Here is a 13976-nt window from a genome sequence, read left to right as displayed (position 1 = left end):
GTACTCCACACACCGGCCCGGCTCCGCAGGACACGCCGCCACTTTGACTCAGGCAGAGATTCCTCATCAAACGCTCTCTCTCTGGGCAATTACGGCGCCGGGCGAGAGTGGCTGGGAGCGACGACAGCCGGAGGCAAATGGCGCCGCGATCCGATCCGCGCTGCTGGCGCCGAGCCCAGAGGCCCGACCACGTCGCTGGAGCCGAGAGGAGCCTTTTGTCTCACTATATGTACTGCAGGAGTTCACCTTCACCCAGCAGAAAGTGATACTTCGTTAGCTTAATGAATCTAGTTAAGACCTGATGGTTAAACCAGGCTCTACTCATGACACAGGTTCTGGCTTAAACTAATGAAACTTTTTGACCCCGTTCTTGTGATTGAATCATTAGCGTCCTGACATTCTTCCTGACTGGCAGTTAATATCATTAGGCCTAATGACGGCATGTGATGGGTGTTCACATCATTAAACTGCATCCACTCGGGGTCTCGCTCGACGCTGCCCGTCTCCACCCAAAACCAGCCTTGTTTTCCTTTCACCTGCAATCAGGTAATTGGTTGTAGTTACGAGATTAATGAAACGGATGTGTGTGTGTGTGTGTGTGTGTGTGTGTGTGTGTGTGTGTGTGTGTGTGTGTGTGTGTGTGTGTGTGTGTGTGTGTGTGTGTGTGTGTGTGTTGTCCTCGTGGCCTTTTTAATGAGAGGAATGCAAGTAAAAAATAAATAAAATCCTGTATAGTCAGAACGAATAATGAGCTTTTTACCCACTGAAGTTTTATTTAGGTATTTATTTTCCCGTTGAGCAGCTGCTCTGCTGGAGCCAAAAGCCTACTTTATACCCACGTTCTCACTCAAAAAGGTTGGATGCCTGTGTTCCATCTGTAATTTTAAACAAATGGCAGCCGCACGCTCAGTGCTAAATATTCATGCCTGCTCCCATTTCCCAGAGAACGGTATGTACCCTTTACGTTTTACGCTGGATGTGAGCAGGCAGGCGCGGTGCAGCTGTACCAGTTCTGTGTCAGTAATGGAAAGCTCATTAATCATTCTCTCTTCCAGTAAAGACCATTATTCTTCACATGCACGTATGCGTGAGGCAACAATCTGCGGCGTCAAAATCAGCCGCTGGCTGTGCTTATATTTATTTATTGTTCTCATTCACCCTGTGGGAGTGCATCCTGTTATTGCCGTGCCCGTCCATTTTTCTCTCTTTGCTTGGGATTTAAGCAGCATAATGTGCATGAGGAATCCCAGCGGCGTACCTGCTGATGATGATAAAGGCTCAGCGGAGGCCACGTGCTTAATGTTCACGTATAGTGATGAGAAATGCTGCACCGGCCAATTCACAATCCGAATCTGAAGGCTCCCAGCTAGTGGGATGGAAGCATGCAGGAGGTTTCCGTATTTACTCCTGATATAATGTCGTAAGGAGAGAACCAGCAGAACAGCAACTCATCCGTTTAGCGACGTGTGTGGATTTATAGACATTAGCCACTTTATATCACACTGTGCCCTAGAATTACATTTATTGTCTGCATTATCACTGTAACAGGTTTATTCTATAATTACTGTTAAAGTCCCATATTTTTAGTAGCATTACTTTATTATTAAGCTGTATCATAGGTCCTAATGTAAACGATGACCTGGATAAACATGATGACCAGGTCAACAGGTGTCACAACAGGCTTGAAATTTGAGATTTTAAGGCTAAAGCCTTTTTTTTAGCCTCCACCTCTGAGCGCTTTCGTGTCGGGGGAAATCTGGCTACGCTGCGCTGCTGCAGCTCAGCACCCAGTTGCCCGCTGAAGTTTCTCCATCAACCGTCGATAACTTTGCTGTTTGTGTGTACGAGCGTGGGAGAAGGGGTAATCGGAGAAACTCCGTCGGAATTGACTGTTTGCCCTTGAGCTGAGTGAGGTAATGTTGCGCGGTGGCTGCTTGGTTTACTGAAGGTAATGTAGTGACGGTGACAACCCGCGCCTTCGTCCTCGCCTGCCTCCTGTTGCAGGTGGAACAGGCGTTCCTCATCCTGGGCCTCAGAAAGGCCTCTGATTGAAGGCCCGGCGTCCGTCCGTTCCCTCCGTGCGGCAGAGCCGAGCCAGGGGAGCACTTACCCTGCTGTTGACATTTCCTGGAACTAATAGGATTTTTTATTTTTTCCATAAAACACAAAACGTGAGAGTTTGTCCACCTGTGTCCAACGTGCAATAATGTCAGGGGAGCAGCTCTTTTTTTTTTTAAATGTCTTCTTGCTACTGCTACATGACAGATCCACGTTCCCGAAGTCTCTAAAGCCCGAGTCCTGGTCCCGGATGAGGCTGCACACAGGCATAAAAAGGCATTTGCTGCAGAGGATTTGTTAGCAGTTGTTGTGCTGCCGTCATTGCTGCAGCAGACCATAATAAATCACACTGGAGTGGACTGAGCCAATAGTTTTTCACACTGACACGAACAGATTGGGCCAGATGTAGCTGCTTCACATCGCACTGGCTAATTATCTCTCCCGGTATCTTCTGTCTCCGCGTTTGTGTCCTGATGTGGGTTGAGTTCAGCCTTGTTGCAGCCATTGAAAGCGCCGCTCGTTAGACGGAGCCATTCAAATCGCCCATTGTGCCGGTGGAGCTGTACGTTTGTTTATAATGTTCATCTTAAGCCGGTTCTGGTACGGGTCTCGGTGCTTTGCCCTGGCTCCTCTCCCATCTGCTCCGCTCAGCACAGCCCTTCAGATATTATCCATTATCAAATAAGCAGCAAGTCGCTGGGATTCCCATCTCAGAATAGTGAGTCCCAATCAAATGCTTTAATGGACTCTCTGTTTGAGTGTGAGTCCAGGGCTGCAGCCTGCACGCGTGAAGACGTTTACACAGAGGTTGCGTTGCTGCGTTAGCTGTAGCTGCGCGCTGCTTAACTCCACGTTACCCCTGTGCGGAAGAACAGCTCCGTGTCAGGTTGAATAATGAAGTGGCCGCTGAGCCTCCAGACACAGCCTGGCTTCCCTTCGGCGGTGAAAAATGAACTTTAAGTGCTTTCCCCCCCTCGTCGTGACTGGAAACAAGATCAATCCTAATCTACTCATGAGATACAGTACATCCAGAGCGTTTGCTTAGAAACTGCCAATAATCACACGCACGCACGAAAAGGCGCTGATGGCTGAACGCGAGCGAGGAGCTGTTGAACTCCACGTTTTAGGCCTTAAATTTGTTTCAGATCCGCTCAGCTTGCTCCTCTGCGTCTCTCGCGGAGGAAGCTGGCAATAATTTAATCAGATTTCACGTCACCTCCACCTCCCCCCCCCCCCGTGGAAGAATGTGACAAACTAAGGGGAAATGTCTTTTCATATATTTGTCGTATCTGTTCCCAGCGATTCCTGACGCTACTGTTCATCTATTTCCCATCACTTCATCCAATTTTATACAGCTGAATGAGACAATGCTGACATTATTGGACCCCCTCCCCCCCATCCGCTCCGTCCGTGAATTCGCGGGGAGCCAAAGCCTTCACTACGAGAACTCTTGCGTGATGGATCATAATGGAGGGAGACGTCGCGCGGCACCGACACATTGGAAATGCAAGATCAGCTATATTCATTTCTGCAGATGGCTCCCCAATTACACTTTAGCTGTCCGTGTCACTTGTCATCTCAAGGCTGCTACGGTATTATCTGTACAGCGGAGGGGGACCCATTTCCATATTGTTATTTGACTATTATGCTAATCACAGGCACTGCCCTCAACATCATCGGCTGCTTCTGCCGTTGAGCAGACAGAAGTCTGCTCCTCATGTCCATTTACTGGTATTAAAGAACTGCTTGGTCCCGTATAAAACAATAATCATTGTAGCAAGAGCCCAATACTTTTCTAAGCCCATCAGCATGGCCCAAGCTTCCTATTTCAGTATATAATAGACTTTTATTCTTGTGGTGTCGTTGAAGGTAAACAAAATTGTTTATGTTTAAATTATAAAAACACTGCATTCGATCTAAAATTTTAGTTATGTAGTTAAATGGAGGTGATGATACTCCATCATATATAATAAAGAAGAACTAAGTTATGTAATGCCATCCAGCAGCTACTAACCCCTCACCCCCTCAAGTTTTAATGATGAAGAGGACCAGAATGTGCTCTCTCCACACACACACACAAACACACAATCGTTCACAGATGTGTCCAGGGGCCACAACTGGACCTTGAGCCGCAGCCGCCTTTCATCTTGTCACCACTAACACAGTTGCTTCAGGCTCAACTGATGAAGCTGCACTTCTCCAATAGGTGTACTATAGCCGCAGCTGCTGCCACACTCCCCACTGTTGATGATGTCACGACCGAAGCTGATGAAATGATGTTTTTCAAACTCTTCAGGCTTTAGAAGATTATTAAAGCTGCCGCTCTTATGTCTGCAGTGCGTCTAGATGTAGACATCACCACTGGTAGATTATAATCACTCATCAGACGTGGAGGAGCAGATTTATTGGTGGCTTTGTGCTGCCTGATGCTGACGTGACGTGCTGCTCGGGAATTAAAGTGCAGAACTGGTTCAGCTCTCTCAGTATGGCCATTTAGAGCCACTCTGGGCTCCATGTGTTGGTTTACTGTGTGTACTGTGATCTCAGTAACTCAGGAAATTGGCCATTTTCAGGGGGCTGTTTAAATAATTCAATTAAAGCTGCCAATGCTTTTTAATCTTTATGGCATAGTCCTGGACGTAATTAATGGAATCAAAGACAGCCTGGTCTCTGCTGGTTTGGCTCGTTGTTTATCTGTCAGGAAACCACCTCATTTTTCAAGGCCCATTGTAAACATCCCTCTTGGCTCCAGACAGCTTTATGTTTATGCAAATTCACAGGCTGATTAGGAAGCTTTGGGGAAACGCCCAATTGCCTGGTTGCTACGCTGCGAATAGAGGGTGTTGGCGTGATTATTATTTTTTCGCTAATGTTGTGGTAATTATACTTTCACACAAACGCGGGCATTGAACATGATCCACCTCGCAGCCTGGAATCCTCGGGCTCCTGGCAGAACAGCCCACAGCCTTCACCTTCCGCTTCATATTTATTTATCACGACCGGAACAAAGAGATAAAAGCCAACATGTGAAGTAGCTGAAAACTGTTTTAATATATAATTAAATATTTAAACTCTGATTTGTTTCCTTTATTAAACTGGCAGTAAACAAAAGATAAACAAATTTGGTGATGAACAGCTTCGCCCGCCTCATGATCACTGTAACACACACACACGCATAATCTTTTAATTGTGGCTTTCGAAATTATTAGCGATCTCTGTGATAAGTGGTTATTTAACGTCTGTCTGTGTTATTTCATGGCCCAGTGGCTGCTTTTTTCTGCAGAAATGAATTCCAACCGCCTGATGGCTGCAAGCTTCTGTCAGATCAGTATATTACGCTTTGATATTAGCCTGGAATAATTCTTTTCTGTTTACAGGGAAACTAAGAGTGTTTCATCCAAGAAGGAGAATCACTGTCACCAGACTGTGTTGCTCATTTGGCCTCAACAAACAAAAACATTATATTGTTCATGTTTTTATAATTAGCTTTTACTACTGACTATACTGTACTGTAGTTTGACTCTCGTAGCCCTGACCCTGTTGTGTGTGTCTCTACATGGGTTCTGCTATAGTCAAGTACAGAAATCATTACAGAACATGATTCAGCTTCAGATTTCAACATTACTGCTTGTCCTGAGAGAGATGCATTCAAATGCATTTGTTGTTGGAAGTTTGTAGTTGGACTAACAGTCCAACAGTGTGTGTGTGTGTGTGTGTGTGTGTGTGTGTGTGTGTGTGTGTGTGTGTGTGTGCGTGTGCGTGTGCGTGTGTGTGAGTTTTAAAGGGCTTCTAAAGGCTTTGCTGGTGGTATTGATCATATTGGGGGGTTGAGGCCCTCCATTGTGCCGCCAGGTCTCGCATATCAATAGTGTTTAATCAAAGATAAAAGCGAATGTGCAGAAAGGTCACACGGAACCAGACAAGCAGTGCTTTACTTTGAGGCCCGAACCTATTTGACAGTTGTTATTGAGGTTTCTCAAGGCCTCTGCCCTCTTTAGGAAGGCCTTCAATAAAATCTGAATGGCAGTGACTATCATCCTGGCAGCGCCAGCGTAGACGCACCCTTCCCACATATCATTGGAAGGAAGTTAGGGTTCCTGTGAGTGGTTGGGAGCTGCCAGAGATCTGCCACCCCTGAGCCATTACTCATCCTTGCATCAGCGTCAGCGCAGACAGACAGTCAGTGACAGGTGAGATAGAGTCCCACCGGCCATCAGTGAGAGGCGACTTATTAAAAGTAATGACTCTGCGTGTGTGCATGTGTGTGTGTGATGTGATTGATGAGTATGGACTGACAGCTGATAGTCCGCAGCTATATCTGGATGCCTTCTGCACAGTGGCCTGACTGACTCGGTGGCAGCGAGCGTGTCATTTTAATATTTAAATTGCCAGCACCTGCAATAAGAAGGCTTGGTTGATGGGGGGACATTATTACCGCTATTATTCAGGGACTACAAGATATTTGACCCAGAGCAACTTTCCTTTTATTTGATGTCTTCCCGACGCTCCAGCTGAGCCCGGGGACCTTGAGGAGCACGCGCTATAATAAGTAGGATGTAGTGGCACCGGCTACAGTGTCCTGAAAGGAATACATTTCAATACAGCCCGTTTTAAATGGAGACATATTGTTTTGGCAGCTGGCGCTCCCCGAGAGCGCTCGTCACATGTCCACAGGGAGAAGACACGTTCATATGAAAGCGAGGGATTGTGCAGCTGAAGGTGACTCTCAGGAAGTCGCCACCGACGTCTACATTTGTTTTGTGTGAGAACAACAACAACAACAGGTGAGAACTGGCATTTAAGATTGTCAGGTGGGAATGGGGAGAGAAACGCTGACACAGCAGTAATAACTCTGGTTGGGGTACACGCGTGTTGGCTCAGAGACCCAGGCTGTTCACTGTCTTCTATAAAAACCGAACCCAGATCCTGACAGCTCTACGCGGTCGAAATCAATATTTTTATGACGTGGAAAGAAAAAAAACAAGTCTTCCTTTCAGACGCTGCTGGAGATGATGAGGCGGCCTGACATGAGCTTTGGTTCCTACCCAGCATCGCTCTAATCACATCCTCCGCGTCCTGGTCCTCCCAGCTGCTTCTCTGCATGTGCTCCTTTTGTCGGTCACCTACTGCAGCCTCCGAGTGACGGGACACAGCTGACGTTTGGAAGCTGCCGACGCCTCCCATGTTCAGCTCAGCTCATCTTTATTAGGGTCAAATTTAGAAAAAGGCGCTAGCGAACAACACAGATTCAGGCTGGGCTGTTTTCAAGTCTCTCGCCTGCAGCCCGTTTGTCTCCTGATTAATCCCCCTGTTTCCTCCTCACTCCTCGCGTCCCTTGTGCCCCTTCTTGTGCTCCTTGTCGCCATGTGTCATCCTCCTCCCTCGTCCCAGCGGGCATAAATTTCCCGCAGCGGCGGCCGCGATCGGACAAACGACCGCGGGCCTTTCTCACTCATACGCCGCCTTGTAAAATAAACCACTATTGACTCGCATGGTAAAATTACATTAGGGTGCCATGATAAATACGCCCCATAAAACTCCAAACATGTCAAATGAGTGGAGGAATTTGTCTAACGCGACGTGAAATACGTGTGGGCGTCGAGGCTCCGCGTGCAGGTTGTGTGTGTGCGTGTGTGCGTGTGTGCGTGTGTGTGTGTGTGTTAAAGCCTGCGCTCTCGTAGCCGGAGCCAAGCGTGTCGCTAACGCAGCAGCCTCCTGCATTATTTATCCCCACAGCAGTACAAGCACTAACTGCCGCCGCTGCCAAGACGGCAGCAGAGAAAGTGCTCACCTTGCAGCTCCAGCCGTTTCCATAAACTTCAGTCCCTTCCTGCGGCCTCAGGAAGCCTGGAGGACGGAGAGGCCCCGATCTCCGCTCACTCTCCAGCTCAATTCCCCCTTTTGTTTTATCATAAAGCGCCAGTTAAGTCCCCCCCATAATGGATATTGATCCGTCAAACAATAACAGCAGATCACGGAGGACAGCTCGCGCCAACGCGGCGCAACCTTGAAAACTCGGAGGCGCTTCACGCGAAGCGATAAAAGCGGCCGGACGACTGCTAGCGCTTAACATTTCACCGCGCTCCTCGGTGCTTTTCCATTTATGTCCCATCTGCCAGCATAACAAATGAGACGAACGACAGGGGAGTCTTATTACCTGCTTATTCCGTAATGGAAAAATACCAGAGGGGCGACGGCGGAACGTCGCCCGCCGCAAAACGAATGCGGGGCTCGTCGTCTCACCTTGTGGGTTTCGTGAAGGAATTAAAGGCAGCGTCAGCAGGTTCTTCAGGAAGCTACTGTGATCTCAGACAGACCATAATATTATAAATAAGCTTCCTATGAGACACCTCAGGCTATTCTGCCTGTTGGGGCCGTACATGAGATTAGTAGGAGGCTGGTGGGACTGGGAGCACATGTTAAAGATACAGTAGCATCTTCCTTCTGAAACAATAACGTGCTCGTTTTTTGGCATCACAGCAGGAGGCCGCACTCCAAACGACGATAGCGAAATAGGATTGTGTGCTACTGTAGTTTACAGGATGATTTCAGACCTTTGCCGCATGCGGAGCCTAGGATCCGCGTCAGTCAAGGTCAAACCCTCGTGTGTACTGTAACTCTCAAAAACTATTCCACACCACATTTCCACACGCGTGCATAATCGTTTCCCAGCGCAGCCCAGGAGCTGTTTAAACATGTGTTTCGTGTCCGTTGGCCTTGCGCTGTTTTGTTTGACGCCCGTTCTGTGGGCGGCGAGCGGCCGAGGTCACGGTCTGTGACCGGCGAGGCAGAGATGCGGCTCGGCCCACGGACCGATCCGCTAATGTGACATGCGGGTTCGACGCGGATGACATTTCATTCTCCAACCTAACAGTAATGCAGTTTTTATTAAATTCAACAGCAGCGGCAATAAGGAGCGAAGTCGTCTCAGCCGAGAAGCTGCAAACACGATACGCTGAGGTTAAGAGCTCAAAACAATGGAAAACAATGGTTAGCTGGTTACTGTAGCTGAGGAGATGCACGTCACCAAATAACATTTAGTGATCTGTGCCAACTGTGTTGGACAAGCTCCCCAGTGGAGGCAGCAATAGTCAGTTCTCTATTAGCCTTTTCGTGGGTGAGATGTCTGCTTTATATGAGGATTGATACGCCATTACGCCGCTGCACATTTCTCAGGCAGAGCACTCTTTTCCCGCGCTATTCCACATTTCTCGACAGGTTTGAGAACTCATTACCTTCTCGCGTCTGACAGCTCCGCCTGCGGCGGGAGGCTGAGCGGACGAGTGAGAAAGCAGGGGAGACGGGCACGGGGGTCAGCGGCGAGCGTTTGCAAAATAACAGAACAACGCTGTCAAGGTTCTGTTGGTGCCTTTGTCATGCCGTGGCCGGAGAGCAGCCTCTCTGTCTCGCTGAGGTCTAATGGGATGTCGACCCGACCCCCACCGTCCCGTCTTTTAAACAGTGTTGATGAAAAAAAGAGGGAACAAGACGTTTACAGTGCTGCAGGAAACAAGAGGATTGGGTTCAGAATCACTGGTCTGTGATTCATCATTGACGCAGGACGTCATTCGTCCTGCCCGGGTCCACATCCGTCGGGGGCTGCTCGGTTTCACAGAGGCGACCGGACCCGCCCGCTCCATCAGTCACGCCGGTGAACCGTCTGTGAGGCGGCCGGCGTCAATAAAGCAGCAGGAAGCACGAAATGCCTTCCAGAGAAGCCTGAAGATGGAGTGTCGGCGTCCTGGTTCAGAGCTCTGACTCTGTCCTGAACACGCGGAGAGGAAAGTGTTCAGCGCAGAAGAGACAAAGATAAATGTCCTCCACTTACGCAGCCTTAATAGAACATAATGCAGCTGAGCCCCTGAACAAGATGGTGTTTTTGTGAAGAGGCACAAATCCTGGGACAGCTTTGTTCCTGCCGCAGCATCGTTCACCAAACACTCAATAACTCCACGTCTCCACATTCACACGGCTCCAAAGTTCAGCTTTGCTCCAAATACTGTAAAACCCCACTGAATCATCCAGTGAACCCACGTTGGCCCCGGTGGCTTGACGTCGCCCTCGCCGCTGTCTCCACTCGTGTTGGAGGCTGCAGCAGCAACATTACCCGTGATACGACCTCGCAAACCGCTGAAATATTAAGTCCCAACATATTAAAATAATTTGTCTGAGCGCTGAACATTTTAACCTTCAAGACTTTGCACTGTGCTGATTGTAAGTAGGTGAAATGCATTAGCAGCTGAGTGTAAATGGGGTCAAAGTGTTAATGTCTAATTAAAGTGCAACACTGGATCACCAGCCATGTAAATAATATTTATCTCCTCTAACGCACTAATGACTCAGTCTCTAAATTGTTTTCTGTCCTACGAGGAGATGATGTTGCTGTTTAAACTGTAATTTTCCTGCCGGGTTCAGGGAGCAGCGCCGCTCTGGGTTTATTACGGCGTTTCGTCGTTCGATCAGCCTTTGCACACGTACAGTAAGTGGAGGGAAATAATGTTGAGCACGGGGTTTTTCGGATATTTGCTGAAGCCTTGTTGACGCCAGGTTTTTGACCTGTTGCTCGTCTCTCTGATCAAGGCCAGACTCATGAAAGTCAGATTGTGTTTTCACTTATATTTATGCAGAAATGAAGAAAACCCTCAGGGCTTCACGAGCTTTGAAGTGCCACCGTTCCTCCCGCGTGGCAGGAAATCCACCTCGCCGTCATGGAAACGCGCGCCTCCGGAGTCGCTCACCTGTTGTTTGTCCTTGTCTCCGCTCAGGTGTTCACCAGATACGGGAAGTGCTACGTGTTCAATGCCGCCGAGGACGGGAAGACGCTGCGCACCACCATGAAGGGAGGGACGGGCAACGGGCTGGAGATCATGCTGGACATCCAGCAGGACGAGTACCTCCCAGTGTGGGGGGACACGGGTGAGTCGAGCCTCCCCCAGGTCTTCACCGTGTGCTTAACATTGCTGATTTGCTGTGGTCTTTTATAGTGGACTAGAATCAATATGAGGGTTCACATTTCACAGACAGGCCGACTTTTCCATCCACTGCCGTTATGTTTCCACTCAGAGTGACTTTTACCTCTGCTCTCGATGCCCGTGAGCAGCCTTGGCTTTTTTCGAGTGGCTCCATCCAGAGCACGCACTCCAGAGCCATCCACGTTCCAGCCAGGCCTCCCTGTTTTAAGGACCTCTATCTCCAGGCACTCAGAATGCCTGCTGCTTTTCTAAATGCAGCGCAAAGCTGGACATTCCTGCGTCTTTGTTTTGAAAAAGCAACAAATTTAATTTGACACAATAAGACTAATTCAAAACTTTTCTAACAATATTCCCAGTTGGGTGAAACGTGGCGCCTTTGGGCCATGTGTATTTTTTAATTTACTAGTTTCATTTAGCCATAATTAAATGCAGGGACGACAACCAGAAACTCTTATTAATTCTAAATGAGTGCTACAAGGGTTTCACCTGATTTTTAACAAAATTAAAACGACAAGATTAAATGTTCTACTACAGATGCATCATCAGATCAACAAGTAATATTCCTCTGACTTCTAATGCAGCAGTGCTGCATCGTACTCAGACTACTGCAACATGCATGGGTTTGCGTGGACGCGCACGTACGGCCTCTAGTTCCCTCTCACACTGATGTTGGTGGACTTCAAAATAAGACTTCATAATCTCCTCATACAAGGTTCATGTGAGGCACAGCCAAGCTCCTGTCTGGGCTGAGTGAAGGGGGCTTCCCAGAGCAGCTAGCCAAGCTATGAGCAGATGGACGCCGCTCAGTCTGGGCTCAACTTTAAAGCAGATCCACCATCAAAAGTCTACGTTCCATCAGTCCTCCTCGTTTTCTGAGCTCGCCGTCCCAAGCGCCCCTCGGCTTTATTTCCGTTTGATCAGGCGGCGCCTCGGCCACCACCCCAGCAACACGTGGAGCCCGTGTCCCAGCAGGCTCCGGTTCCCCGTGTCCTTGTTTATCCCTGTGTGGTTTAATTAGCTCAGATGAGCTGAGTCAGCCACAGCAGGGGAGCACAGCGTCTCCTCAGCTGAGACCGGCGCCTCGGCTGCGCTGCGGTGATGGGCTCACGCTGCAAAGTGACTTCCACCCGCCAATTATCCTTCTCCCATCCTGTCCCGGCGCCGCCTCGCTGTCCCCTCCCGTGGCCCCTCTCATTGTCCATGACTCCGGAGGCAGCGGTTGTTCCGTTAGCTCACCGCTCTGTCCAAGCAGCCAGGACACCCCTGCGTACTTGGCCATGATGGATGAACATTAAAAAGAAACATCCTCCATGGTGAGAAAAATGAGCAAGACGGATATAGGTTTGAGTGGTGGGAGAAAGCAGATGGCCTGTTGCCTGGATACCCGGGTGCCTGCTCGCTGTGCCGCTGACCAAAGCGCGCAGTGATGGAAATAATAAATAGACAGGATGTGTCTCTAGCTTTATAGATGATTTTTTCTCAGCCAGACCTGAATTATTCACACGCTGGCTCCACGGAAATCAATCAAGTTATTAGGATTCTAAATCAAACCATCTCATGTCCTCAAGTTCTGTTTCCTAGATGGGTTATTAATCATTTTGATGCCGACTCAGATGGAGAGGTGCAAATTTCTCCTGCATCTTTTTGATTTTGTAATTTGTGACATGTTTTTAATGCAAATTCTTCAGTCGCAATAGTTCTGAGTTATCTGATGAAGCTGGCACACTGCTGTGCCGCACTCCTCTTGGGGGTGAGGGGGTTAATTTGTTCAGCTCCCGCTACACTGAACTTTTCTAAAGCAGGAAGTTGGACAGGCCCTTTCCAATATTGGATCTATCAAGCAGCTTGATCAAATGACTCTGTTTACCCACTCAGCACTCAGCACATTTCATCTCAGCAGCACAGCCAAACATTTCCTTTTTTTTCTTGCAGTATGTAAAAAAAAAAAAAAACCCTTTAAACACATCAATGCCTGAGAAACTGTGATGACATTCAGGTCCCATTTCTCCTTCTATCACAGCCTGACATCTCTCTTTTTTTTTAATCGCTTACATCAGAGTTTGGCTTTAGATCCAATCACTGCTCGTGTACCGAAACATGACATTTCAGAGCTCCCAAGGAGCCAATAGCTCTGCGCTTACCCACTAAGGCTTTTTAATATGTCACTGATGGAGCGATACAGAATGCGAGAGATGTGCAAAGCGTTATGGAGTTATTGAACTCTGCTTTAGCTCCTCTCGTCCAATGTGAGAGGGACATGAGGCATGTTGAGTCTCGATGTCCCTCTTTGCCTCACATTACTTTGCATATTATATTTAGTTTATTCCTCACTGGTCAATTTATCTTATAACATTTTATTTTTCCAAGCCCTGGAACACTGTTTTTTTTTCAGTGTTCCAAACACTGCCAGGTCACATCAATAACCACAACTGCCTGAGCTCATCCGTTTTCTGTCCATTAGCATAGATTCATCCCCTCAGCTCTTCGCTCCAGCTGTATGTTGCAAACAGCTGAGTTAAGCTCAACAAGCGTTTGGAGTGCGGTGATAAAGTCTTGCTCTGCCCTTGTGCTCTATGCGTGCGCCATTATTATATCAAAGTGATGGTGAAAAGCTCAATAAGAAGTGGCTGGAAAGAGCAGATGGATGCTGGCTCAACAGTCGCTTCAACTAAGTGCAAAGTGCAAGTGGAAAGTCCTTGAAGTCCATCGTCTGTGCTTGTGTCATTTCCCTTTGTGGTAAATGGTCAGTATGATGTTTTTTGTCTGTGCACGTCTTCTTTAAGTGCTCGACACAGTTTCTCCCTCTGGTCGAGCAACAAGAGGTTTCACCTTCATTTTTAAAGATATTTACAACCTAAACTGTATCTGTAATTACTGCTGGTAGTATCACCAATATATAATATAATATATATATAATATAATAATAATAAAACTGTAAATATATTG

General features: G+C 47.9%; 1 protein-coding gene across 5 annotated transcripts in view; it reads left to right on the top strand.

Annotated features, from left to right (window-relative positions):
• Positions 1-13976, top strand: part of asic2 (acid-sensing (proton-gated) ion channel 2) — a 179850-nt gene that overhangs the window by 151931 nt on the left and 13943 nt on the right. For all 5 annotated transcript variants that reach the window (XM_029157949.3, XM_029157951.3, XM_029157950.3 and 2 more), the window contains one exon: positions 10824-10974. In XM_029157949.3, the coding sequence (XP_029013782.1) occupies positions 10824-10974 (151 nt within the window). The remainder of the gene's footprint in view (positions 1-10823; positions 10975-13976) is intronic.

The sequence above is a fragment of the Betta splendens genome, chromosome 8, assembly GCF_900634795.4.
Source record: "Betta splendens chromosome 8, fBetSpl5.4, whole genome shotgun sequence".
Lineage (NCBI taxonomy): Eukaryota > Metazoa > Chordata > Actinopteri > Anabantiformes > Osphronemidae > Betta > Betta splendens.
The sequence above is the reverse complement of the archived record's forward strand: the minus strand, read 5'-3'. Positions and strand labels throughout refer to the sequence as shown.